This window comes from Nesoenas mayeri (assembly GCF_963082525.1).
Source record: "Nesoenas mayeri genome assembly, chromosome: 27".
In the NCBI taxonomy this organism is placed as follows: Eukaryota; Metazoa; Chordata; class Aves; order Columbiformes; family Columbidae; genus Nesoenas; species Nesoenas mayeri.
Window position 1 is genome coordinate 3,216,910 of NC_137555.1, and position 26,282 is coordinate 3,243,191.

A 26,282-nucleotide genomic window follows, 5' to 3' on the forward strand; every position below is an offset into this window, starting at 1 on the left:
TTCAGTAATTTCTGCACCCTCAGCAGCTCAGTCCCCCCACCCATAAGCTCCAGTTCTTGTTCTGGAAGCAAATTTAGGAATCTAGCCCCAATTTCCACCACACTAATCCCAGCCCAAGCAAGAAATATTCGATACGTGATTCCAAAATAGTCGAGGCAGAGATTTACAGTCGAGAATTTGTTTGGTTTGGGGTTTTTTTCCCCCATCTGAAACGGTCAGAGGGGAAAAACCACACGCAGGGTTAATCACAGTGACGCGGATCCTGAGCTTGGCAGCCCCGTGAAGGGCGCTTTTGGGGTCAAAATGGTGTTTTAAACAACTTCTTTAGGCTTTTGTAGACGACTTCAGCCTTGCGTAGGGATGTACCAAGGAGCTTTTTCACCGCTGTCCGCGTGTCTCCTCTGAGGGGCTAATCACGGTGTTCCTTGCTCATTAGTGTTAATTATGGCTAAAAGTCTCCGGGATGCCATCCGCAGGTCGTAGCGTGGACGTCCCTTTTGAGGCTCAAAGCTCCGTTTTCAGCTTTTCGTGCAGATCCTCCTGGTCGACGTGGTCGGCGTTGCCGTACCAGCGGTGGAAGGCGAGCAGGGCAGCGTTTTTGGCGGCGATGGCGCTCATCTCCATGGCGCTGGCCGCCCGCTCGATGCCGTTCAAATAGTAGACGGCATCGTGAAGAATAATGGGGGGACACTTTTCCGGGGGGCCGTACTCGGGGTACGCCAACCATTTCTTGACTTTGACGGAGTCGTAGGAGGAGAAAAGCAAGTTGAGCTGCTCTTTGGTGAGCTCCTCTTTGGAAAACACCTTCCAAATGGCCGATTCCAAGGGCGCTTTTCCTTCGCCGCTTACGTCTCCCACCGGCGACACCACCTCGACGCTGTTAAAGAACAATTCGGGGTTTTCCGTGGTGAAAATGGCACCAAAATTGAAGGCGGATGAGTCGCGGTAACCGAAGAAAGAGGCGTTTAAGCGTCCGTGCACTAAGGTGGCGACGGTCTGGTGGTAAGGATTCAGGAAGTCGGGGACTGGAGGGTCGAAGTTTTTGAAGGTGATGTTGGCCGATTTGCGGCCCAGCGGAGCCGCGATGACGACGATGTCGTACGTGTCCCCCGTCAGCCCCGACGTGGTGTTGTACATCACGTAGTAGAGCTTCACCGGGTCCCCTGGGGGGAAAAAATGGGAGAAAAAGCTCATTTTTCCCCATGGAGAGAATCCCATTTGTCCCTCCGGCTTTACGAGTGCCATCCCATTTAGGTTAATAAAGACTTGGTGTGAGGTGAAGTCATTTTAAGCTGGGAGCAGCTTAGCTGAGCTGAGCTTAGCTGCAAGCTGGGGCTTTGAGCAGAACCCGATTTTAATATTAAAACACCAAAAAAGACACAATTTCGTTGTTTCCAGCCTGCCCAGAGTGGTGACAGAGGCCAGCGCCGTTCCCCTCCCCACCAACAGCAAAGCAAACCCAACTCACCGCTGCGACTGGGTCTGACTTTGGGCTCTATGGACAAAACCGTGCCAGGGATAACTTCGGCTTTGGACGTGTAGATAAGGCCGCTGCAGACGAGTTTGTTCCCCCCTTTGACCGACCAAAGGCCCGATTCGACGCTGGCCAGAGAAACAGCACCTGCAAGGAAACCAAAAGCATTAGAGCGGCTTGTTGGGCATCGTTCTGCGAGTATTTGAAACACAAAGTGGAAAATTAGGTGAAAATTAGGCTTTTGTAACCCACTGACTGCTGCACGGCACCAGCCCCGGGAGCAGGAATCCCACCCCCATGACGAGCACGAGGTCCCCAGGACATCTCCCGGAGAGATAAACCTACAAAACACACACCTACGAAAGCGTTGACGGTGACGCCTTGCCCGTAATTGACTCTCATGGCCGGACAAACCACCTCGTTGATGAATTTGTGGGAGAAGCCGGCTTTCTGCAAGGCCTCATCGATGGTTTGGTTCAGCAGGCGGGTGAAATCGTTCCCTCCAAGGGCGTGGAGCAGGCGCTCGTTGCTGCTGAAGGCGTAGTCGTGCGTCTGGTAGCGATAGATCCTGTAACCGGAGACAAAAAATAGGCGTTCAGTCACTGTTAATGTTTTATTTTACCCTTGGAAGCGGTGGAGGATCTCAAAGCCCATCCTGAGAGCAGGAGGGCTGGTCCTGCCAGCCAAGCTTTAGCCTAAGTGGGACATGCCAAAGTAGACCTGGACCTTCATTTATTTATATACTGATCTTTGCTAATGAAAGCGTTTTTCACGCAGTTATGAATTTAATTCTCTGTAGCACACGGGTGCCAGAACAACGGGCCATCCCGCACCTAACACGCATTTCCACCGCAGCCTTTTTGAAGACGGCAGCGCTCATCTTGACCGTTTCCCTTAGAAAAATGACCAGAAATTGAGAAAGAGCAACCAGCGACTCCTTTCTCAGCAGCGACAGGATGATTTCGTGGACTTTTACAACCCATCGGCAGGTTTTGCAGCTTTTCCCGCAGCCGCTCTCCCACTTTTTGTCTTCTTTTTGACCCAGCGCACCTCATGAACTTGTCCAGGATGTCCTCCACCCACATGGACAAGCGCAGGGGGTTGAGCCCGTAGTGCCAGAGGAGCTTCAGAAGGTTGATGATGTACCAGCTGCTCTCCTCGAACACAAACTCTTCCCCGTTATAAATACCCGCCAGGCTGTCGTGCAGCGTGGCGGTCGAGAGGCCTCGAGGAAAAGGGCGAAAAAAGAGGTAATTTAATGAAAAGTCGACCTTGTGTCGAGCTAAACTGTATTACGCTTTGATTTTAACTTCACAAGACAAAGCGGCTTCGCATTGATAAGGGTGAGCAATTAAATATTGGAACCCTAAGACATGAGAAGGGGAATTAGCTCTTGACCAGGAGCCAGGTAGTTATTTGCGGTGACTTTTGGACCTTTATGATGGGATTAATGCATCACCCATGGCAAGGGGAGGCGGGGGTCCCTTTTCCCAGGGGGCTGGGGAATTGAGGGGGAAATTAAGGAAGGATTGGGGGGGATATTGGGAAGAAGGGGGTCACCCAAGGCTTATTCTTTGTGGGGATGTCCCCGCAGCACAGAGAGAGACCTGGACCCAAAGGATCTCTTGGCAGGGGGTTGATTTGGGGGTTGGGGATGCTGGGTGGGGGGAGATATTAGGGAATGATATGGGGGGGAGGTATGGGGGAATGATTTGGGGGGGCTGGAAATAATGGGGAATGATATCTGGGGTATATTGGGTATGGATATGGGGGGTTGACATATTGGGGAGGAATATAGGGGGAGATACTGGGGGAGAAGGGAGCTTGTTTATGGGGGTGTCCCTGCAGCAGAGGGAGAGATGGACTCAGAGCACCCCTGGGAGGGGTGGAGGATGATTTTGGGGTGAGGAGATGCTGATTTTGGGGTGAGAAGGTGGGGATTTTGCGGTGGGGGAATGGTGATTTTGGGGTGAAGAGACAGTGATTTGGGGGGGGGGTGGTGATTCTGGAGTGAGGAGGTGGTGATTTTGGTGTGGGGGGATGCAGATTTTGGGGTGGGGGGGCGGTGATTTGGGGGGGATGGTGATTTTGGGGTGGGGGGATGCAGATTTTAGGGTGGGGGGACGGTGATTTGGGGGGGATGGTGATTTTGGGGTGGGGGGATGCAGATTTTGGGGTGGGGGGACGGTGATTTGGGGGGGGAATGGTGATTTTGGGGTGTGGGGATGCAGATTTTGGGGGGGGAATGGTGATTTCGGGGTGTGGGATGCAGATTTTAGGGTGAGGGGACAGTGATTTGGGTGGGGAATGGTGATTTTGGGGTGGGGAGATGCAGATTTTGGGGTGGGGGGACGGTGATTTGGGGGGGAATGGTGATTTTGGGGTGAGGGGATGCAGATTTTGGGGTGAGGAGCCGGTGATTTGGGGGGGGGATGGTGATTTTGGGGTGTGGGGATGCAGATTTTGGGGTGGGGGGATGCACATTTTGGAGCGGGGGGACAGTGATTTGGGGGGGGGAATGGTGATTTTGGGGTGGGGGGATGCAGATTTTAGGGTGGGGGGATGCAGATTTTGGGGTGGGGGGATGCAGATTTGGGGGGAGATGGTGATTTTGGGGTGGGGGGATGCAGATTTTGGGGTGGGGGGATGCAGATTTGGGGGGGGATGGTGATTTTGGGGTGGGCGGACGGTGATTTGGATGGGGAATGGTGATTTTGGGGCGAGGGGATGCAGATTTTGGGGTGAGGGGTATCCGCACTCACCCAGGTCCTTGACGAAGTGTTTCATGTGCAGGTTGAGGGGGTGGATGACGGACCCCCCCGCCTCGTACGCCGCCCCCTCCAGCTGCAGCGTCGCCAGCCGCCCCCCCAGCGCCGCCTTCTCCAGCACCTCCAGCCGGACGCTCCTCCCGAATTTCTGCCGCAAGAAATAAGCGGCGGCCGCTCCGCCGATGCCGCCGCCGATCACGGCTGGGAGAGCGGTCAGTCAGTCAGGACCGGCGCCTCACGCACCCACCCCCCGTACACACACCCCCACGCCGTACCGATCTTGCCGGGGGCATCGCGCCGCGCTCCGCGGGCCGGGCCGGGCGGGCAGAGCGCGGCGAGGAGCAGCAGGAGGCGGCGGAAGGCCGGCATGGCGCTGGCTGGGGGGACGGGCCTGGCCCGTCAGGTGGTTCCGCCGCGGCGGGGCCGGGCCCGCTGTCACCGCCATAGCGGCGGTCGGGGGGCCGGTGACCAACAGCGCCGCTGGTGTAGTGGTATCATGCAAGATTCCCATTCTTGCGACCCGGGTTCGATTCCCGGGCGGCGCAGAACTTTTTCTCCCACCTAATTTTTTTTTTTCTTTTTCCTATTTGCTCGCTCCTTTATATCTTTATTAATTAATTATTAATTTTCCCCGCCAGGCCCGCCCGTCGGTGCCACCGCGGGGAAGCGTCACTCCGTTAACCGGTTTTCAGTGGCGCGGCGCATGCGCGGGAACGGCGGCGGGAGGCCGGCCGGGCGCCTCTTCGGGGCGCGCATGCGCATTACCGCCCCCTCCCGGCCGGCCGGGCCCTTTCGCCCGCCGCCCGCCATCTTGCGAGGAACCATTGGGGTTATTGTCCGCCGCTCGGGCTCGGCGGGGCCGGCGCCGCTCGGGCTGCCCGGGCGCTGACGGGGCGGCGGGGGCCGGCTCGGCGTGAAGAGCCCGGGGCGGGGCGGTGGCGCCATGGAGGATGAAATGCCCAAGACCCTGTGAGTGGGGAGGGGGCGACAACCCGCCTATTGTTCCCGGCTCGGCGGGGAGGGGCGGCCCGGGCTCCCCTCAGACCCCGGGCGGCGCGATCGGGCCTCGGCGACGGGGCAAGCGGGGACTCGGCCCCTTCAAGCCGCTTTCAGGACCACGGAGGGCGGCCCTGAGCCGGCCCCGGGTCCCCTCACGGCGGGATCCCGCCCGTGTCCCGCCATTCCGCCCTCTGCCCCCCCAGTGATGTTCACCCCCTTTCCCCCCTCGGCCCCTCAGCTCACACCACGAGGGACGGGCCCTGGGGAGCTGCGCTGCCCCCCAGACTCGCACCATGTCGGTTTTGGCGAACATCTGACTGAATTTTGCCGTCTCTGGGTGATTTTAGCACCCGGGTGGGTGTGGGGGGGGCTGCCCCCATTGACACACTGAAGAGCTGGATGGAAAGAAGCGGGGAGTGCCCGTGAAATTGGCGCTTGTCCAAGTGTTCCAAGCACGGTGTGTCCCCAAGAACTAGCAGTAGCCCCTCGCCTTGCTAAATCATAAATGGGGTTTCCTTAATTAACTTTTCCGGGGGTGTTTGGCAGCCGACACCCGCCGCTGTCAAAGAGGGATTCGGACTTTGCGTTTCAAAGGCACAGGGGAGGTCCCGCTCACGTCTTTCTCTCATTTTCTCTGCCAGGCGTTATCTGGAGTGGTTTCCACGTTTAGATCAGGGGAATCCCAGACTCCGATGTTTCTGATCCACCTCTGTGTAAACTTTAATCTCTGTTTCAGTATCGAGGCGAGGAGAGACATGAGGGAGACGGGATCCCTCTGAGGCGAGGGGAACATTTTGCCCTCGGTCAATGGCCACACGCGCCCCAAGGGTAGATAAAAAATGTCTTGGCCAAGTGCAGCAAAACAAGAATCTTACGTGACTGACACCAGCTCCTCCAGTCTGGGCTTTCCGGAGCGGTAAACACTCTGTCTGCGTCTCTGGGTATAGGATCCCATTGTCTCGCTAATTTGTGCATTTTTGGAGCTATTCTCGGCCACCGCAAACGTGGCTCAGACCTGCTGGCCTGTTTGTGTGTTTATATAGAGAAGTGTTTTTCCCTCCCCATCGCAATGAAGTGGTTGTGTGGCGTTTAGCGGTCTGGGCCGTACACGGCTCGAGGGAACGGATTATCTGTCCTCGAGCACGTGCGGGTTGTTGCACAAACACGGACGGGCTTCGGAGCTGCAGAACTGAATTTTGAGCAATGTACCCAGAACGGGATTTCTCTGAATGGCTCCGAGCGACTTTGTCAAGTCGTACGGAGGATTAACACGAGCCGAATTTCACAGATTGGGTTTAGAACGAGCAGCTTGAAGGAAGCAAAAAGCGGCTAGAAGCGATTTGTTTCCAGCTGGGGTCTGAAGCGCGAGTTAAATATTGTGTTGCAGGTGGATTTCTGTAGGTTGTGCTGCAGAAACCCCATCTGGACGTGGCTTTCGGGGCTTCCTCTTCACTTTCCTCATCTTGCAGCGTTGCGAGGGGCCACCAAAGCGGTCTGCAACCCGTCTGTCTTCTTTATTTCCCTTAGCCTGTTGAAGTAGTTTTTCTGGAACAGATTCCCAACATTTTTGGAAGTAACTTGTTGGTTTTGCCATTTCCACGTAAGCCGTTTCTTTGAAGGGGGGTGTCAGAGCCTCGGCATTTCGTTAGGAGCCACGTTACTTATGTAAATGATTTCCTGCATAGGCAGCTCGTTTTCACGTGGCCAGTGTCCTCCCTTGAAAGCCACTCTTCAGCAGCAGGGCTTATAAATCTGAAGAGCAGTTACAAGGCAGACGGTGTTTTTGAATGTACAAAGGCCTCTTGTTTGTATTTTCCATCCAAGTACAGAGATGCTTGTGGAATATATGTACTTTTAATGTACTTTATATATCTGAGAAGTGCTAACACTCACTAGTTTGGTATTACTTTTCAAGCAACACCGAGCAATGTGCGGTGGATAAATGGAATTGTTGGCATAGTTTGCCCAGCGTAATATCTGCAAAGAGACATTGACCGGCTCATTAAAGAGAATCCATCTCTGTCAGAGAAAATAAAGTGGGGCTGGTTGCTCGGAGTTTACAGCTCTGTGCTTTGCCCATTTTTCTTGATAGTATTGCAGGACTCTCGTAGTTTGGGGGTTGGAAAAGCCTCCCAGACTCGCTGTTTTCTGCAGACAAATGAGGTTATGCCGACATAAACCGTCAGAAAAACACAGAATTTCTGTGACGTTAAGCTGTTTTTCTGAGTGACCGATGTCCTTTACAATTCCCCCTCCTTTTTTTAGTGTTTTGCAGAATGTTCTCGTTCTGTGTGTGCCCATGAAGGGCCACTTCTCTCTACGTCTATGTACACGTATATCCTTCTGCATTCGATCCTTTGAGGATGCATTTTGAAAGCTCTGACCGTGCAGAGATTCACGGGGCTGTCGGAGATCGTTTACCTGAATCCTGTTTTTTTTCCAGTAAAATTCAGTCTGAAGGTAGGGAATGCTGCCCGCCTGATTATCGGGTGAAAATTCAGCAGGAGTGCAAAGGTTGGGCTGTAGATACCGTGTCAGTCACAAATAAACTGTTAATAAACTTAGACCTAGAAGGGAACATGAGAGTCTAATCGCTTTAGTGCCCTGGCTTATTCATTATCCAAAGGGCGATAATATTTTAAAAACAGAGGGAAAAATAGAAGTCTCACTACTTAGGACTTTCGCTTGAACTCAGTGCAGAATAGATTGGCCTGGTGTTATCAAGCAGAAAGTTGATTGCCCTAATGAAGTGCTCTGAACTCTCTCCTGTTGAAGGAAACCTCATCTGAAGTGCAGGAATTATTGGCTGCGTTGAGCAAGAAGATGCCCGTGACGATCAGATTTTGGTGAAGCATGTGTAGATTTTGAAAAGGAAAACGGTTCAGAGCCCTACCTAAAATAGTCGCTCATACTATTAATAATAATGCAGAGCTTGCCAGGTCATTTTTGACAGGAAAACAGAGACTCTGTGTGTCTTGTCCCATTCTCTCCTGTGTTCAACCCAATGTTGGCGTGTATCCATCTCCTCAGGAAGGCCGTTCGCAGCCTTGTGTCAACAGGAGGAGCGCGACAAGTCCCAGGTTTTGCAGCCTTGTTGTTTTCTTACAACATCTTCACACCTCTGGCACCGAGACGGGGAGGATCGCTGGTTTATTGACATGGTTTCAGCGGCGCGATTTGGCCGGGGCTCTCATCGTGGAGCCTGCGGTTCGCCACGTAACGTTCCTTTGTGGGAAGGTGCAGCCGCACCTTCGGAGCTGAGGTTTCTCAATGTGCTTTTTTTAAAAATCCCGTGACTTGAACTCAACAACAAAACAACCACCTGTGGATCAAGGGCGATTTTCATCCCCGAGAATGGTGAAGGGTGTTGGGGGAGCAACGTTGCGCCGTGTTTTCTCAGTTATAGACAATCAGTCTGAAGCCTCAGTATGGTTTCTAATGTTTTATTCGATCCTATAGATACGTGGGGAACCTGTCAAGAGATGTGACCGAAGCACTAATCCTCCAGCTGTTCAGCCAGATCGGACCCTGCAAAAACTGCAAAATGATCATGGATGTAAGAGCCTTCCCTTAATGATTTCTGTGTTTCTCATAGCTAAAGGCTTTGAGATGTACTTGCATGTTGTAGAAGTGCAAATTTCCACTGGAAATTCAGCATCAGCATGTTAAAGGGATGTAGTAAGGCCAGAGATCACAGTCGTGTACTTTGGGCATCATTTCCACTTCGTATCTGATGTTAAATTTAAGGATGGCTGGAGATAGTGAAAGGGAGGGAAGAGGCGGATTTATATGGGTATCGTAGATGAGATTTGAAAAGTTCTCCTTTGCCGTAATTTTTCCTTTTTAAAACGGAGCCGCAACCTCCTGGAGCGTTATCGGTGCATTGACTGTGATCTTAGCATAGAGTTTAAAAGCTTGCTTATTTTGAGACATTTAGATGTAATAAAGAAAGAGCTGAGCGTAATAGTGAGGGTACAGTTTGAAGAGGTTCGTATCAGTAATCTTTGTCGTTCCCCATGTTTTTTTCAGACAGCTGGAAATGATCCGTACTGCTTTGTGGAGTTCTACGAGCACCGGCACGCGGCTGCAGCCCTGGCTGCCATGAACGGCCGGAAGATAATGGGTAAGGTAAGCTGTCGTGTCTACAGGGTGAGTTGGAGTCGGAAATCAGGCTATGTCAGATGGCGCAGGTCAAATATCCGGGGGCGAAATGCCACCCAAGACGAAACGGATGTGCCACAAGTGTTAGACGCTTCGTTTGGTCGGAGGTCATAGCGGGACGTGACTAACGAGAAGCACTGTTGATGCTTTTTTAGGAAGAACGCAGAGGGCGGTGGGGATGTAGAAGCGGGGAGGGCTCCGAGACAGCGGGCGTAAGAAATATTTTAACTCCTCCAACCTTATCAGGACAAGGTCCCTTTATTTCCCCAGCCCTGCAAATAAAAACCCACCCAACCAAACCAAACTCTCAGACTGGGTGTGTTTAACGTCTTTGCTCTCAACCAGTGCAGCAGTTTGGAAAAATGAACCCTCTCCCGAGAAACATGCCTTAAACTTGAGCTTTCACCCCAAACTTCCACGTCCGGTTCCCCTGTAGTGTCAGAATTAAGTGCTGGAGGTATGTGGGCTTAATCGGGATTTGCCTGATCTAACGTGAGCGACTAAATGTTTGCAGGAGGTCAAAGTGAACTGGGCAACGACTCCCAGCAGCCAGAAGAAAGACACCAGCAGTAAGTGTTGCTTGCATGTCGAGCGGGTCTTTGATTTGTACAAGTAGTTTTGAAACAGAAACAAGAAGCGTCGTATATGCCGTCATGTTTTGCTCATAATCCTAAGATATTATTTAATGTGTTTGCTTTAATAATCTTAAGAACAGATGTCATCTTTGTCATCAGGTGGTATTAGTGTTAACACAAGATGCTCACAAGGTCCTCGTGTCTTTTTAAACATCCAATGAAATCTCTCGAGGGTATTCACAAACCCCCCGAAGCCATGTGTGGGGTTTTCGTTACCAATTCATTTTGTGTTGGAAAGACTTCCCTTTGATTTCTCCATAGCATCAGAAAGTGCTCTAGTGTCCACCAGTCTATTCCGGTGCCGATTTCTGGCCGGGCAACCAAAACTGTTGGCTTTTGAGAACTCAAATGCAAACTCTAGCAATGCAAGGGGTTTTTCTTAATCTGTTCTTCCCGCCCTACAGTGTTAAACCAACCATTGTGACTAGGTTCAAAATAGGCTCTGCGCTAGAACAAGTGTTTTCCTGACACTTCCCTGATGTTTCAGTCAATCAGATGTGTAATAGCTCTGGATCTCCTGCCGTGTTGGAGCTTAACATGGAGAGAAGGGTTTTTGTGTAGTCCTGACACATTAAATAAATAGTTTAAGACTTTGTAAGGTCAGTGCTGACCAGTCTTGAAAGCAGTTTCTAAAATACGAAGCGTAAATGCCATATTAGTATCCTTTAAATCACTGACCTTGTAGTGCTGTCAAGCACAGGATCTGTTACAAGCAGCAGTAAATTCTCTTTCTAGTGAACTCTTGTCTTCATGTAGTTTCTAATAAGAGCTGAAAATCCGTGCTGAACGAGATTGCTCGGTGTGTTCAGGGCTCGTCTTCGAACATTAATATCCTTTTCTCTCCTTTTCCCAACAAGACCATTTCCACGTCTTTGTCGGAGACCTCAGTCCAGAAATTACAACTGAAGATATCAAAGCAGCTTTTGCACCGTTCGGAAGAATATCGTAAGTCATTTCCTAGGACAAAGAAACGAACTCATCTCTCCTAAATGGAAACAGCCTGATGTTTCAGTTAAATTCCCTTTTCCCACAAAAACGAACCTTTTTTAGTATAAGACTCATTGCGGCAGCCTGAGCGGCCTCAAATCTGTTGGCGCCGGGTCAGCATAAGCCCTTGACCTTGAAACCTTGAGGCCGAGGAGTCACACCAGTGCCAGCGGTCCAGAGCGATGGTGCAACAAGAGAACCTGCGACAAACGGAGAACGGTGCCCGCAGGTGCCGGTTTGGCGTATTCCGGCTGTAGCAGAGTCAGGAGTGGTTCATTCAGCTATGTGATACATCATATTAAGACGTGAATGGTTCGGTGTTTTCCTCGATAATTTCAGAACACGTCAATCTCTCCAAATTTGCAGCTGCTCACAGTCCTGAAAGGGGGTAGCGAAGTGACCCAAGAAAATGAAAGAATTTGGTTAACAGGCGATGTTTTCCTGAGCTGTCTCATGTTTCTTCTTTGTAGAGACGCGCGTGTGGTGAAGGACATGGCGACGGGGAAATCCAAAGGCTACGGCTTCGTCTCCTTCTTCAACAAATGGGTAAGCGCCGGCTCGGTCTCAATCAGCCCTGAAAAGCCTACAGTGATTTTCAGTGGCTGCCGCGTTGTCACTCCCCATCTTTATCCAGCTTTGGTTTCCCCACATGCCGAGGGAGAAGGTTCTCTGGTCTTTGAGATGCTTTACTGTCGCTTTAGCGTCTCTAGAGCAGTGGCAAGTGACATTCAGAGAAGCGGTGTACAGGCCCAAGAGGGTTCTAGATGGCAAAACTGGGGTTTTTCTTCCCTCCATCTCTCGCGGACAGGACGCGGAGAACGCGATCCAGCAGATGGGCGGCCAGTGGCTCGGGGGAAGGCAAATCCGAACAAACTGGGCGACGAGAAAACCTCCAGCTCCAAAGAGCACATATGAAGGTTGGTCCTGAATTTCTGGTGTATTTTTTGGGGGCCAGGGGACGTTGAGGTTGGAAATTTGGGATAATTTCTTCCCCAAAGGGCTGTGGGGCATTGGAACAGGCTGCCCAGGGCAGTGCTGGAGTCACCATCCCTGGAGGGTTGGACAGAGATGAGGTTCTCAGGACATGGGGTACTGCCAGGGCTGGGTTATGGTTGGATTCAATGATCTCAAGGGGCTTTTCCAACCAAAATGATTCTACAATTCCATGACTGTGTTACAGAAAGTGTCTCCATAGAAAAGACTTTGATTTGAGTAGATCAGACCTACCAATAGGTCAAGTGTCTTGCGGCGATCAGGATTAGAATTTCTCTGTAACAAAATCTTGGTACAAATCCCTTCCAGCAAACACCAAACAGCTGTCATACGACGAGGTGGTCAATCAGTCCAGCCCCAGCAACTGCACCGTGTACTGCGGAGGCGTCACCTCGGGCCTGACAGGTAGCGTCACCTCCAGCTCCCGGCGCCTGGAATATCCCGGAATTAAATGGCAATCGCCTCATTTTCCTGGTTTTCTTCTCATTTTGCTGCAGAGCAGCTCATGCGCCAGACCTTTTCTCCCTTCGGGCAGATCATGGAAATCCGAGTGTTCCCCGACAAAGGCTACTCCTTTGTACGGTAAGCTGGCTTGCGGGTCGCACAGTGAATAATTTAGTCGTAATTAACTGTTTTTCACTATATTGCTGTGAGCAGAATGTGGCTGGAACTGGAGAGTAAGAAGAATTAATTGAAACTTGACTTGTGCTCTCCTCGCCACTCAATTTTCCTGTTCTTTTAATGAGAGTTATAACACTGAGACAGGAAAATCATCCATCGCCCACCATGGGGGTGACAGGAGGAAGTTTCAGTGGTGGAATTGGGGTTTTAACCAGTGAAGACTCTATTTTGGGGGGACTCCTGTCAGTTTCGCACCGCATGAGTTATTTATAAGTTCACGATTGTCTCTCATCAGGTTTAATTCTCACGAGAGCGCGGCACACGCCATCGTGTCTGTCAACGGGACGACGATCGAAGGACACGTCGTCAAGTGCTACTGGGGCAAGGAGACGCCGGACATGGTCAGTCCGGTGCAGCAGGTCAGGACTTCTCTTTTTTGGTCATTAGTCTGTGCTAAAAACCCATTAAATATCTGTAAAATCAGTGTGTGAGAGACTTGGCGTCACACGTGTGACTTACATTAGGGCTTATTTATAGGAGGGTTTTTCTCTAGAGTACAGAGGTAGTAGATATCTTGGAATGAAAAAAGGTGTGTGTACGTAATAAAGTGATGGTAAAGACCTGTTGTTTCTTAAAAATGAGATGTTAACAATCTCTAGTTACGTAGCAACATGACATAAAAAATCTCTTGTTAAGTAAAAATGTGACATTAAAAAAACGTGATGTAACAAAATCTCCCGTTACACGAAAACATGACGTAATAATCTTTTTAGACGTAAAAATGTCATGTAAGAAATTTGCTGTTACATGAAAACGTGACATAAATGCGATGTAAAATGGTTTTGTTGCGTGAAAACATGATGTAGAAATTCTTGTGTTACATAAAAATGCGATGGTAAAAAATCTCGACGTTAAAAAATATCGCATGACGTGGAAACGTGACGTAAATAATTTCTCCATACGTAGAAACGTGATGTTAAAAATAATCCCTTATGTGGAAACGTGACATAAAGAAATCACGGGGTGTAAAAAGTCTCGTGTTAAGTATACGAATGACCTAAAAAATCTCTTGTTAAGTGAAAAGGTGATGTAAAAAATGGCAACCGTGGAGGTGCCGTTAATTAACCGCTCGCTAATCGCCCCGCAGAACCAGCTGGGCTACCCGCCGGCGTACGGGCAGTGGGGCCAGTGGTACGGTAGCGCCCAGCTGGGCCAGTTCGTCCCCAATGGCTGGCAGGTCCCCGCCTACGGGCTGTACGGCCAGCCCTGGAACCAGCAGGGCTTCAGGTGAGTTTGGGGACAATTTGGGGCGTTTTGGGGACGTCATATTTCGAGTCCGTAACGCTAACGGCACAAAATCCCCCGCGACGTCTCGCCGCGTCGCCACGCGGAGATTTGCGGCGAGGAAGCCACGATGGCCCCGTCTGATCAGCCCCTCTCCTCACCCACCCTTAAAGCCCCCCCCATGAACAAATTAGCCTAACGAGCTTTTAATTTTTAATTAATCCGCAGTCAGACGCAGTCTTCAGCGGCGTGGATGGGCCCCAACTATGGGGTGCAGCCACCGCAGGGGCAGAACGGGAGCGTCGTCCCCAACCAAAGCGGGTATCGCGTGGCCGGATTCGAGACGCCCTGAGGAGGAGGAGGAGGAGGAGGAAGAGGAGGAAAAGACTCTGAAAGCGGCCGGAGCGTCGTCCGCCGCGGAGATCGATCTGCTTGAGCGTCAGCCACGACGTATTTATTTAAAAGAAAGGATGAAAACACAACAAAAGCGCATTTTTAATCATGAAAGTCGTCATCGGCATTGTTAAAAAAAAAAAAAACAACAAAAAAAAAACCACAACAACACGCGAAACGAAACGAAAAAACAAATCACACTAAACGAGATGCTGGATGTTCTGCCAACTTTTGCCTTCTTTTTCCTCTGTTTTTTTTTTTGACGTGTTTCTGAAGATCCGCGTTTCTCGAAACGCAGCAAATGCAGGGAGTGCTGCCGCTGGCAAAGAAACGTACCACGGGGGCAGCGAATTGCACAAGCGTCAACCTCGCCGGGTTTAATTGTGTTCTTTGTTTTCTTTCCTCGGAAGTAGCGCATCGTTCTCGTTTGCATTCCGAACGATTTTAAATGTATTATAAAGCGTTGTACAAAAAAAACAAACAAACAAAAAGAAAAATAAGAAGCCAAAAGCGTGCGAATCCCGAAGCCGCCGCCTCTTCGGCCTTCGCACCGTCCGTTAAACGAGCCTCTTGTACAAAACCTCCGTCTGCGCGCCGGGTTTTTGTGCGTTACCGCCGGGTTTTCGCGACGATAAATTATGAGTTTACATCTTTTTTTTATATCTCAGCGTGTTTTTCAGCCTTCGCTTTAGGACGGGGGAGGGGATGGCGGCCGGGTCCCCTCGCAAGGGAGGATTTTTACCCCATAAGGGTGAAAAATCCTCTTTCAACTAAAATGTGAGATTTTCCTACACGCCGGCCGCGTTATTTTGCTTTTTTTGTTCTTTTTTTTTTTACCGATTTCTACATTTACGTGTACTGATGATGTAACATACCTTAGCAAATTAATATTTTGCACAACCGTGAGCCACCTTTGTACGTTTCCTTATTTAAAGGAGTCCTTTGACACGACTTAATGCCTCAAATCCTCGTTTTTTTAATCTTAGTTTGTTTTTTTGCATGTGTTGACCAAATATACCCTCATAGTGTTGGATTACAAAGTCCATTTTCTCATGTTTTTAAGGAATCGTATAGAATTTCCCGTGATGCCCTTGGAAGCGTGAGCCACCAGACCTCCACAAATACGGTCATGGGTGTTTCACACCGTTCAGAAGCCAAAACCGACCTTATCTGTCCTACCTCTTGGTTACGAAAAGAATGCGCAATAAGACAAAAAAACACAGGAAAAAAAAGGAAAAATATGAAAAGCAAAGGTTGTTGTGCGCTCTCTTTTCTATGCTGTGTCCATGTGGCCTCCCCGGGCGAGGCGGGCGGGAGGAGAGCGGGTTTTAGCGGGATATTTGGGGTAAAAAAGGCGGAGATTGATGAATTATTACAGCAGTCGCGCCGCGGGGGCTGCTGGGAGATGTAGTCCTCGGTTCTGCGCGGGCGCATGCGCCCTGAGCCGTCCCCGCGGACTACAACTCCCAGCGCTCCTCGCGGCAACACACGTGTCTCCCAACGGACCAATGGGAGCGGAGGGGGGGGCGCCGCGCCGGAAGCGGGGAGCCGAGCGACGTCGCGGCGGTTCGGGTGGGGACGGTGGGCGCGCTGCCGCGCAGGTAACGCGGGATTGGGGGGGAGACGCGGCGGCGGCGGGAGACGTCGCGGTGACGTCACGGCGGTGACGTGAGGCGGCGCGGGGTCGGAGGAGGCGCCGGTGACCGGGGTGGGTGACCCGGGCCCGGTCCTGTGGAGAACCGGGGCCTGAGGGGAGCGGGGCCCGGGGGAGGCCTCGGGCCGGGGGCCACAGTCCCGACCCCGCCGGTCCCGGGGGGGTCCGGTAGGGCGTGCAGGGTCAGTGCCGGTCCCGCTGCTGTTCGCGGTGTCACCTGCTCTCCGTTACCGGCCGTTTGTAACAACCGCTGACTGGCTTAAGCGGTGCTGTTAGCGCGCAGTCCCCGTCAGTCTCCTTTCTGTTAATTACTCTTTAATTGCAGCCTGGGTGTGGCTCAGTGAAGCAGTTTCACCTGCGCTGAAGTTCATATTCATGGGCTGAGCCCCTTCTGAACGTTCTGCGTGTCCCGAAGCTGCACGCGATTTAAATACTGTGTAATACGGGCTGGAAATTGCATAGGAGCTGGTGTTCAACCTAAATGTGTGGAAAGGCTGTAAAGCGTTCCAGACTAAAGCTGCAATTTTTAGTCGAGATCGGGTGTCATCCTGATCTCGAGATGTATATAAAGCTTGTTAACAGTTGGGCTTGAAAATCCTAAAGGTCTTTTCTAACTAAAATGAATCTGTGATTCTCAATCAGCACCGGGAGCAGCTTGTTGGCATCTTGTCGCATTCACTCTAATGTGCCCGGTGCCGATGGTTCCATGAGATGTGACATTACGACAGTGACCATCCCTTTCCCTCTGCGCGGTGTCCCCTCCCGACACCCTCATTGTCACAAAACGCAGCTTGAAGTCTGGGCTGCGTGTGTAGTGCCTGGTTTTACCTCCAAAAAGAGAGATTTGGTGGTGATGGGGAGAGCTGGGTGAGCAGCGGGCTGTCCCCACAGCCCCCTCATGTCCCCTGGGCAGAGGAGGAGAAAATGCGGTTGGCAGCAGAGAAATAACAAAGATCTGGAGCCAGCAGCTCCTTCAAGCACCAGGGGTTGTCACCAGAGTCGTGCTTGGGATGCTCGGCCACTGACCTGGGGATAAAACTCCCCTGGGAGGAACAGGGGAATCGCCCCGTTTGTGTCCCATCTGCGTGGGGTTTGTCATTTTGTGATGTGGTTTGGATTGCGGTGTTGGGACAGGGCAAGAGGAAACACCCTGCACTTGTGTCAGCAGAGGTTGAGGTTGGAAATTTGGGATAATTTCTTCCCCAAAGGGCTGTGGGGCATTGAACAGGCTGCCCAGGGCAGTGCTGGAGTCACCATCCCTGGAGGGTTGGACAGACGGACATGAGTTTCTCAGGGACATGGGGCAGTGCCGGGGGTGGGGGAACACTTGGACTCAATTAGCTGAAGGTGCTTTTCCAAACCAAACGAATCCCTGATTCTCTCGGTGTCCCGTTCCCCGTGTGCCCCCCACAAAGGTAGGGCTGTCATTTTTTGTCTCATTGGCAGGGAAGGAGCTGAAGCAGCCAGAGCGGCGTGGCATCTGTCCCCCCTGTCCCATCGTTCACTGCCCCCCACCCCGATTTCTGCCCCTCCAGGTCTTCCAGAGGATGGAGCCGGCACCGTCGAGGACCAAAGTCCCCTCGTTCCTGTCCGACCTGGGCAAAGCCACCCTCCGTGGCATCCGCAAGTGCCCCCGCTGTGGCACGTACAACGGCACCCGTGGCCTGAGCTGCAAGAACAAGACATGCGGGACCGTGTTCCGCTGCGGCGCCCGCAAGCCACCCAGCGCCGACGCCGTCAGGATCGTCACCGGCTCGGCGGCGCAGGTGTACTCGGTGCGGCAGAGGGAGCGGGGAGCGGAGCAGCGGTGCTTCGTGGAGCTGGGGGTGTCGGAGGCGGCCGTCCAGACGGCGGATGGGACCGTGGTGACGCAGCTGAGCTCCGGGCGCTGCTCGGCGCCGGCGTGCCTGAAAGCGGCGGCACGCGGGGCGGCAGAGAACCAGTGCCAGCACGTCAAGCTGGCGCTGAACTGCCAGAGCGAGGCCACGCCGCTCGCCCTCAAAAGCTCCGTCCTCAACTCCCTGCAAGCCCCCCCTGAAACCAAGCAGAGCATCTGGCAGCTGGCGACGGAGCCCACGGGGCCGCTGGTGCAGCGGGTCACCAAGAGCGTCCTGGTGGTCAAGCGCAAGGGAGGGCAGAAGCCCGGGCCGGGCTACCTGCACGTGTCTGTGGGCCCAAGGACGAGCACCAAGGCGCCAGGGGAGCCGCGGTTCCGCTGCTCGTGCCGGTTGCCGCGACACGGCAAGGGTGGCGAGGAGGAGGAGGAGGAAGGGACGGCGCCACGCTGCGTTCACTTCTTCGCCTGTGTCTGCGCCTTCGCCAGCGATGAGAGCCTGGCGCGGGAGTTCGCCGACCTCCTCGCCTATGATGCAGGCGGTAGGTGAGGGGAAAACGTGTGGAGGGGTTTGGGGGGTGTCTGGCTGATTGCAGCCCACCCTCCCTCGTGCTTGTTCCCTGGCTGTGGCCGAGCTGCCCCCACACCAATCGGTGCTTCATTAGCCCGGGCTTAATTTCCTGTCCCTCCTTCTGCTGGCTCAGAGCAGTGTGAGGAGTGATCCTTCCTGGGTGCGGGTCATTCTAGGGGTGTGGGGAGGAGAGTGGGGGGCTCTGGGGGTGCAAATCCTCCCCAGCTTTGCAGTGATGGGCGCTTGGGGTGACTCAGGTGCTGCTTTTGTCCCAGGAGATGAGTGTTCCCCTCCTTTTGGCCCCCTGCCTGTTTTAACCCCCTGTCAAGGGAGCCCGGTTTGTTGTGACTCCCTCCACAAGCAGCAGCCTCTGAGGTTCAGTCCCTCGTGGGGTTACACACCCCAAGAGTTGTCCCTGGTTAATCCTCTCCTCTCAGTAGCCCTCCAAAGGTGAAAATCTGTCCCCAGGAGAGTGACCTGGGTGCTGAGTGAATTGAAATCACCACTCTCCTCACAGTTTTCCCCCTCAGAAGTGTGTCTGAAGGGCTGGGAGGACTTAAGGATTTGGTGAGGCTGTCTGGGCGGTGCCTGGGGGTTTGGGGACAAGGGAGAAGCACCAGAGTGGGGAGGGCGATACGAGAACCCCCCCTCATGTTCCTACAGCCCTACCACGTGTGACAGAGGAGATTTTAGGGCCAGAATCTGTTTGTTCCCAGGTCTGAGGGGGATCGCGGTGCCACCGTCACTTGGGAGCCCCGAATCGGTGGTGCAGGCTGGGGAGGCCGCTCCCGCCAGGGCCAAGAAGCGGAAAAAGGACTTGACGCCCGGTGAGTGTCTGCTGGGTGGTTTGAGGGGTGGGTGGCCGTGGGGTGTCGCTGAGAGAGCAGATACAAATGCAGGTTCGGAATTGTTGGTGTATTTGTTGTGCCAGGGGAGGTTGAGGTTGGATGTGGGGAACAATTTCTTCCCCAAAGGGCTGTGGGGCATTGGAACAGGCTGCCCAGGGCAGTGCTGGAGTCACCATCCCTGGAGGGCTGGACAGACGGACATGAGGTTCATAGGGATGAGGGTGGTGCCAGGGGTGGGTTAATGGTTGGACTTGATGGTTGTGAGGGCGATGTTCACCTTAAATGAGTCTCTCTCAGGGGTGCAGCCGACTGGCCCCCTCCTGGCTCACGCCCCAGCTCACAGCCACCCCCGCAGAGCCGGCCCGAGGAAACCGCCCGTGGCCTCCGCCCCGAAGAGACAAGGTGAGCGCTCAGCGTTTGGTTCGTGTTGCTGGAATCCTTGCGGAGCTTTGTGGGGCTGTTTTGTGCCCTGGGAGCTGAAATTGGGCTCGACCACCTCGGGGTTGTCAGTACCTGCGTGTGGCTCACGGAGCTCTGGTTATCTGTAGTTGTGGTTATTAGGGATGGATGATGCTGAGCTCTTCCCAGGGTGGCTCTTAGGTGAGTTTTTTGGTGTGGGAAGCTTAAAGAACTTGGTTTGTGGTGGTGCCAGCGCTGCTATGGGCGGGCAGGCATTGTTATTTAATCCCTCCAGTGCCATTAAGTGAACTTCTGGATGAGATAGATCAGTGCATCTGGTTGTCAAGCAAAGCTGTGAGCTGGTTTCTGTCACTTGTGTTCCCTCTGTTGGTGTTTGCAGGAACTCTTAATGCCCTGAGCTGCTGGGAAGAGACCTTGTTGTGGTGTCTCTTAGCTCAGAAGTACCGTGTCGAGAGGGCAGTGGCACAGGAGAGGGGAATTCTGGCTGCCTTGGGAAGATGGTTGTTGGCACCAGTGTAATCATGTGTCTCTGAGCAGCTGGCTGCACGTTTGGCTGTGTTTATGGGCTGTTTGGAGATGGAAAGCTCAGTCCAAGCAGTGGAAACCTGGTTGTGTCCCCAGCGACTTGGTCGAAGCCTTTGTGCATGCTGGGTGAGCCCAGGGTCTGGGAAGGTGACTTGATTTGGTGCTGTTGTTGCTCTTAGCTGTAGTTTTGGTCTTGAAAGTGGGATAATTATGTGTTATTTCCCTTTTCCAATGAGCATAGAAAACGTGTCTCGCAAGCTGTGATGGCTCATTTTGGTCCCTCAGATGCCTCCAAGCACTCTAGGGGTGCAAGTGTTTTGGGAAGAGGGTGAGGACGTGTCAGGTCCCGCTCCTAGGGGGGAGAGTTGGTGTCATTGTACTGTGGTAGCAGCTCTTGTGGAGGTGCAAATTGGGTTTTTAACAGTAGAATGTTGGTTTTTTAAGAGCAAATTTTGTTTCTGCAACAGCAGATGGGGTTTGTAAGGAGCAGAGAGGAGTTTCTAGGAGCCTCTTGCCCCCGCTAAAGCACTTGAGTAATTCCAGTCCCTGTGATGCGCTGAGGCAGTGGCAATGGAGCCATCAGAGCCATTGGCTGATGAACAGACAGTTTGGTTTGTGGTTGTATTGTGTTTCTGAGATGTGTTTAACAGCAGAAAGGAGGTTGAAGTGAAGGGGATGTTGATCTCCCAAGGAACAAATGCCAGGATGAGAGGAAACGGCCTGAAGTTGCGCCAGGGGAGGTTGAGGGTGGAAATTTGGGATAATTTCTTCCCCTAAGGGCTGTGGGGCATTGGAACAGGCTGCCCAGGGCAGTGATGGAGTCACCATCCCTGGAGGGTCGGACAGACGGAGATGAGGTTCTCAGGACATGGAGTAGTAGTAGATTTACGTAATGATGGTTGGACTTTGAATTATAGCATCAAAGAATCATGGAATTGTACAACAGTGGAATGAACGACGTGACCTGAAGATTTGAAGGTTGTCTTTTGACTGAATTCAACTGACGATTTCACAGGTATTAGTGTATGTACTGCCGGGCAAACTCTTACAGGTGAAACAGGGAGTAGAAGGTCAGAGCTGCGCCAGTGGGACTCGGTCTCGGTCATTTTCTGTGCCCGGTGGAGTGTGACATCCCTTCCCTGTCCCTCACAGGCTGCCAGCAGCCGCAGGACGAGTCGCAGGTGTCCCTGTCCTTCCAGGCCTGGCTGGCCAGCGTCACCGAGCGCATCCACCAGACCATGCATTACCAGTTTGAAGGTAAAGTCCCTCTTCGGACACCCCCTCCTCTATTCCACTTTGTTATTTTAAGCTTTTGGCAGCATTAATAACTCCAGTAGCCCCAAGGGAGGCGAGTGCTTTGTCCAACTTTGTGCAATTGTTTGTTTCACCCTGGGAGGCTTCTTAGGGTTTTGATTAGTTTTCTGCACATGGACTGAGTGTTGATGAATTGCAACCTGGTGCTCTGTTAGGACAGGAGAATGGAGAAAAGAAATGATAAATAGTGATAATTGCCCTAGTGATTATGGCTGCAGCTCAGGGGAGCACAGGGGAATTGAGATGAATTAAATGGTAATAATGGGAGACATCTCATGTTATGTTTAGTTTCAGAAATGCTGTTAAGTTACTGAATAGCTTGGCATGCAGTAGACCACTGCAGTATTCTTCTCATCTTCCCCACATTCTCCAAAGTCTGGGCTGTGCTCAGCAGGAGCTGCTCTGCACACCCAAAGAGCCACAGGTGATGGTTCAGAGCAGTAATAATATCTTGGGGGGGGGGGGTTACTGCACCACACACCCCAGCAGCACAACTTGCACTGGCAGCACAGCCTCAGTTTTGTGTAACCATGTACAATTAGCTAATTGGAGCTAAACTTGTGTCTCGGTTGCCAGAGGAGCAACCACCATTAAGTGTTAACAGCCCACTCTACTTCTAATGTTTCTAAGGGTCTCTTCTACCATAAACCTGTCTCTTTTAGCATTATTATTAATGCTTAGAGACAGCCCGTGAGATTAATCAGCATCACCGCACTCTAGTGTACAGCTGGACCTCCAGCCTTTGGGGGTTTGGCCATGTCAGAGAGAGCCAGGGCCCCCAACTGGAGCACAGAGCAGGCAAAGGGAAAAAGTTTAAGCATGGCCATCAGAGAATGTCTCAACTTTAATAGGAGACAATAAGGGTCATCCATTCCCACTCATGGCTCCTTCTAGGACTTAACACAGCAGTTCAGCCTAAGCGAGGGGGAGAAAGGAGAGGCAAGGGTGCGCTCAGGGACATAAGCAGCAGGCTCTGACTGGTGTTAGATATTTTATTGTGCAGTGCAGACACAGGCAGCACTCTTTGCGCCAGTGCTTGGAGTCTCCACCTGCAAAGATAACCCCAGCAGGAACACCTGCAATCAGCACACGCCCCCTCTTTCCCCCCACACCGTGTCTCTCTTTTCCTCATCATGTCTCTTACTTTCACCCCCCAGGGCAGCCGGAGCCGCTGGTGTTCCACATCCCCCAGGCGTTCTTCGACGCGCTGCAGCAGCGGATCTCCAGCGGGAGCGCCAAGAAGAGGCTGCCCAACTCCACCACGGGTAGGAACCAAACACACCTGCCTGGTTCTGGGCAGATAGAAGTAGGAGAGATCAGCCAGGGTGACCCTGCAGCCCCAGCAGGTTGTTCTTGAAGAGATCCCTCCTCCGTTTAGAGCGGCAGCTTCCAGGGAACAAGCTATCAGCTCAAAGAGATTGTCAAGTCTCTCTCTGTGCTGTTGGTAGCAGGTTTTCTCCTTGTTGCAGCTAAGAAAGAAACTCTGCAGCTAAGTGCCAGGGCAGAGAAGAGCAGCTACTTAAGTCTTAATCCCAGCAGCCCAGCTCTTTTTTCATTTTTCACATCTAAAGTGATTTGGTGATTCTGAGTTTAGAGGAACCAGTGCAGCCTCCTGGACTGTGGCAAGTCCTGAGCCGAAGAGCAGAAGCTAAAGACTAAAAAGGGGAAAGAGAAACACAAGTTACTTCACTAAGCATTTAGCATTTTAGGAAATGTTCTGTTAACTCCCCCTCCTCGTGTGTGTTCCTCCCCGCAGCTTTTGTCCGCAGGGACGCGCTTCCCCTGGGCACCTTCTCCAAGTACACGTGGCACATCACCAATGTCCTGCAGGTCAAGCAGATCTTCGACACGCCAGAGGTGAGGGCAGGGGCTGCCCCCCAGATCCCATGCAGCCCCCCCAGCCCCTCACTGTCCCTTTTCCCCCACAGCTGCCCCTGGAGCTCACGCGCAGCTTCACCCAGAGCCGGGACGGCACCTACGAGCCCTGGGGGAGCCCCAGGGCAGAGGAGGAAAGTGCTTCCCCCTTGCCCCCCGAGAAGCAGCCACCCTTGCGGCCCCAGGAGCTGCAGACCTTCCTCAAAGTGGGTGAGTGGGGGGGACCAGGGCTCCCTGTCCCCCTCCTCAGCTTGGCAGCCTCAGCCTCTCTCACCCAGAAGCTCCAGAGGGGACAGGGCCACGCCCCCCCAGCACTGGCAGCCTGGACAGCAGCTGGAGCAGAGTGGAGGGGTACAGGCCCCCCCTCATCTGCCAGCAGCTCTTTGCAGTGCAGCCTTATTGCTCCCTCAGTGCAAGTGGGGCTTTCTGCAGCCCAACAAACTCCCCAGGACCCTAATGGGGCCAATGGAAGAGCCCCCCCTCTTGGGAAGTAGGGGGGGGTCTCATCCAAAAGAGACCTTCTTAGCAGGTGCTAAGGGGGAGTCTCAGCAATTAGAGATCCCCCTTAGACAGATGGGGGGGGCTTCAGACACCGCCCCCTTGTTCCCCCCACAACAGGGGGCCCTGCGCTCCCCAGGGCTCCCCCCAGCTGCCCCCTCAGAGGGGGCTCAGCCCCAGGGTTGAGGCCACCCCCAGAGGAGGCTGCGAGGGGTCAGTTCCACGGGGGGTCCAACCCCCTCCCCAGGTAGGGGGTCAACCCCCTCAGCCACTGCTCAATAATGTCAAACCCACCCTCCCACCCAAAAAAATCACCTCTCTGACGTACACGCACCAGCCACAATCCCTACCCTAACAATGAGGTTTTTTTTCCTTCTCCAAATAGTTATTGTATCTAAAGTCCAAACACCAAAAAAAGTGAAAACAGAACATGAAAAGGGAAAAAAAACAACCAACCACACCAAAACCACTTAAAAATGACACCAAAAAAACCCCACAAAAACTCCAGAACAAACCATTCCAAACCTAGCCGTCAAAACATCTACCAACATTAATACAAACCAAAACAGTTACACCTAATAACAGACACACAGGACAAGTTAAAACCTTCAGCTAAACTCATAACACGACCAACCCATCCAACTTAGACGATAAACCACTTCTACAGCTAACAACTGTCACCATCACCACTCAGCCCCAGAAAACAAACACCCTCACTGCAGATCCTACCACCACCTGCCACCTCCTCAGCTCCACCAACACCACAACCTACCCCCAGGAAAACAAGCGCAGTCTCACACACACAGCCCGAAACCCCCCTGGAACAAACCCTACCCTGACCTCAGGGGCTCCATCCCCTCAGTACAACCACCTCCACAACACCAGACAGCTACACACAACCACCAGCAAACACTGAGCAGAACAACTATGGGGACCCCAAGCTGCCACCCCCCCATCTGAAAACAAGCAGAGAGTCCCACACTGGGGACTTATGTTCCCCAAGGGTTCCGTCTTCTGCTTCTTCTGCCTCCAAAAACCTGAAAATTAAACACTTTAACACCAAATACTCCACACAACCTCCCGGCCATCACAGGGGGAGGCTTCTACTGTGCGCATCACCCCAAAACGGGGACCCGCTCACCATATAAACCTCACCCTTACAAACCGCACCTGGGACAGCAGATACTTGAATCCCTTCCTCTGGGCACCTGAAACAGACAAACACACACTGAGACCAAAAAACCTGTTACCTACACACTCCCATCTTGGCCAGGGGGCCCTGAAGTGCCACCCACACGACTTGGGGACCCCCAACCCACCTAATCCAACAAAATATCTCGGATACTCACCCTACGGCTCCTTCTGCATCCGCTGATTCCCCAGCCACCTAAAACTTAAACCTGAAAAAAACACAATAAAAATACAACACCCCCCCAGCCCTCGCTGGGGGCTCTAACGCCACTTTATCCCCCCCAGGCACCACGTCACCGGCCCAGAAGGAGCCGACCCCCTTTGTCATCGAGTGGATCCCCGACATCCTGCCCCGGGCCCGGGTCGGGGAGCTGCGGCTGCGCTTCCAGTACGGGCGGCGGGGAGCGCGCCGGGCGCCCCCGGACCGGCACCGGACCCCCCCGGGGCTCGATGCACCGCTCGACCTGCCCGCCCTGGCCGCTGTCCCCTTCCCCTGAGCCGCCGCCGGCAGCTCTGCCGCTCCGGAGCCTGAAACGAGCAGAAAATAAAACTATCGTGACAAACCGCATGGGTCTTGACTCCCCTGCGCGCCCTGGAACCCCCCCCGGGAAGGGAAAGATGAGGCACCCGACCTGGGTGGGGGGCACCCGCATGAGCGGGGAGAAAAACCCTATTGCCCCCAGGGGGAGAAAACTCCTCCGACTCCCCCAAACGGGACGCTGAGGATCCCCATGTAAGCGCTAGACAAAGATTTTAAACAAAAGAGACTAAAGTTGCCCCAGGCTGGGGGGGGGGCGATCCGGGACCCCGCGACTGAACCGGCCCCATCCCCGGGTCGTCACCGGTAGAGCGATAGAAGTTTCCCCCAGCCGCGGCAACCGCTCCAGGAACCTCATCCTAACTTCGGCTCTACCTGAAATTAGAGATAAAGACACAAAGGTTAAATCATGCTGCCGCTCTGACCTCGGCTCCCCACCGCCCCCTTTCCCGGAGCTCCATCGCCCCTTTTCCCGGAGCTCCATCGCCCCCCTTCCCGGAGCTCCATCGCCCCCCTTCCCGGAGCTCCATCGCCCCCGTTTCCCGGAGCTCCATCGCCCCCGTTTCCCGGAGCTCCATCGCCCCCCTTTCCCGGAGCTCCATCGCCCCCCTTTCCCGGAGCTCCATCGCCCGGCCGGGGAAGGGGCGACTGAGCCCCGGCACCCACCTGCAGCCGCGCCCACCGCTCGTTCGGCCGCTC

At 53.1% G+C, this 26,282-nt stretch overlaps 3 protein-coding genes across 6 annotated transcripts; 2 read left to right on the top strand and 1 right to left on the bottom strand.

Annotated features, from left to right (window-relative positions):
• Window positions 1–162: 162 nt before the first annotated feature.
• PCYOX1 (prenylcysteine oxidase 1) lies at window positions 163–4,633 on the bottom strand. Its single transcript, XM_080360224.1, has 6 exons — window positions 4,518–4,633; window positions 4,237–4,443; window positions 2,525–2,699; window positions 1,831–2,042; window positions 1,469–1,621; window positions 163–1,163 (listed from the first exon to the last, which is right to left on the bottom strand). Exons 1-6 carry the CDS (start codon window positions 4,609–4,611, stop codon window positions 505–507), a joined length of 1,500 nt encoding a protein of 499 aa, XP_080216350.1. The 5' UTR covers window positions 4,612–4,633; the 3' UTR covers window positions 163–504.
• Window positions 4,634–5,076: 443 nt separating this feature from the next.
• Window positions 5,077–15,653, top strand: TIA1 (TIA1 cytotoxic granule associated RNA binding protein). Of its 2 annotated transcripts, XM_080360226.1 has the most exons (12): window positions 5,077–5,211; window positions 8,701–8,797; window positions 9,271–9,369; window positions 9,917–9,971; window positions 10,895–10,982; window positions 11,495–11,570; window positions 11,833–11,941; window positions 12,327–12,422; window positions 12,515–12,599; window positions 12,934–13,057; window positions 13,786–13,925; window positions 14,151–15,653. In XM_080360226.1, exons 1-12 carry the CDS (start codon window positions 5,186–5,188, stop codon window positions 14,272–14,274), a joined length of 1,119 nt encoding a protein of 372 aa, XP_080216352.1. In that variant the 5' UTR covers window positions 5,077–5,185; the 3' UTR covers window positions 14,275–15,653. The 2 variants fall into 2 exon arrangements, with proteins under 2 accessions (XP_080216352.1, XP_080216353.1); XM_080360227.1 differs by lacking the exons at window positions 13,786–13,925; window positions 14,151–15,653 and having other exon boundaries at window positions 12,520–12,599; window positions 12,934–13,052.
• Window positions 15,654–15,861: 208 nt separating this feature from the next.
• LOC308050271 (uncharacterized protein C2orf42) lies at window positions 15,862–25,910 on the top strand. Of its 3 annotated transcripts, XM_080360291.1 has the most exons (9): window positions 15,862–15,916; window positions 17,505–18,345; window positions 19,091–19,201; window positions 19,520–19,624; window positions 21,320–21,424; window positions 22,639–22,746; window positions 23,238–23,338; window positions 23,410–23,566; window positions 25,331–25,910. In XM_080360291.1, exons 2-9 carry the CDS (start codon window positions 17,517–17,519, stop codon window positions 25,540–25,542), a joined length of 1,728 nt encoding a protein of 575 aa, XP_080216417.1. In that variant the 5' UTR covers window positions 15,862–15,916; window positions 17,505–17,516; the 3' UTR covers window positions 25,543–25,910. The 3 variants fall into 3 exon arrangements, with proteins under 3 accessions (XP_080216417.1, XP_080216418.1, XP_080216419.1); XM_080360292.1 differs by lacking the exon at window positions 21,320–21,424 and having other exon boundaries at window positions 17,505–18,349; XM_080360293.1 differs by lacking the exon at window positions 21,320–21,424.
• Window positions 25,911–26,282: the final 372 nt, after the last annotated feature.

Excerpts from the sequence above, each read along its gene's own strand:
- PCYOX1 (XM_080360224.1), bottom strand. The coding sequence starts at position 4,611 with ATGCCGGCCTTCCGCCGCCTCCTGCTGCTCCTCGCCGCGCTCTGCCCG. Across the intron at positions 4,444-4,517 it reads CGATGCCCCCGGCAAGATCG|CCGTGATCGGCGGCGGCATC; the intron begins GTACGGCGTGGG and ends CCGCTCTCCCAG. Across the intron at positions 2,043-2,524 it reads ATCCTGGACAAGTTCATGAG|GATCTATCGCTACCAGACGC; the intron begins GTGCGCTGGGTC and ends CTCCGGTTACAG.
- TIA1 (XM_080360226.1), top strand. The coding sequence starts at position 5,186 with ATGGAGGATGAAATGCCCAAGACCCT. Across the intron at positions 5,212-8,700 it reads GATGAAATGCCCAAGACCCT|ATACGTGGGGAACCTGTCAA; the intron begins GTGAGTGGGGAG and ends TCGATCCTATAG. Across the intron at positions 9,972-10,894 it reads CCAGAAGAAAGACACCAGCA|ACCATTTCCACGTCTTTGTC; the intron begins GTAAGTGTTGCT and ends TTTCCCAACAAG.
- LOC308050271 (XM_080360291.1), top strand. The coding sequence starts at position 17,517 with ATGGAGCCGGCACCGTCGAGGACCAAAGTCCCCTCGTTCCTGTCCGAC. Across the intron at positions 18,346-19,090 it reads CCTCGCCTATGATGCAGGCG|GTCTGAGGGGGATCGCGGTG; the intron begins GTAGGTGAGGGG and ends GTTTGTTCCCAG. Across the intron at positions 19,625-21,319 it reads CTCCGCCCCGAAGAGACAAG|GCTGCCAGCAGCCGCAGGAC; the intron begins GTGAGCGCTCAG and ends TGTCCCTCACAG.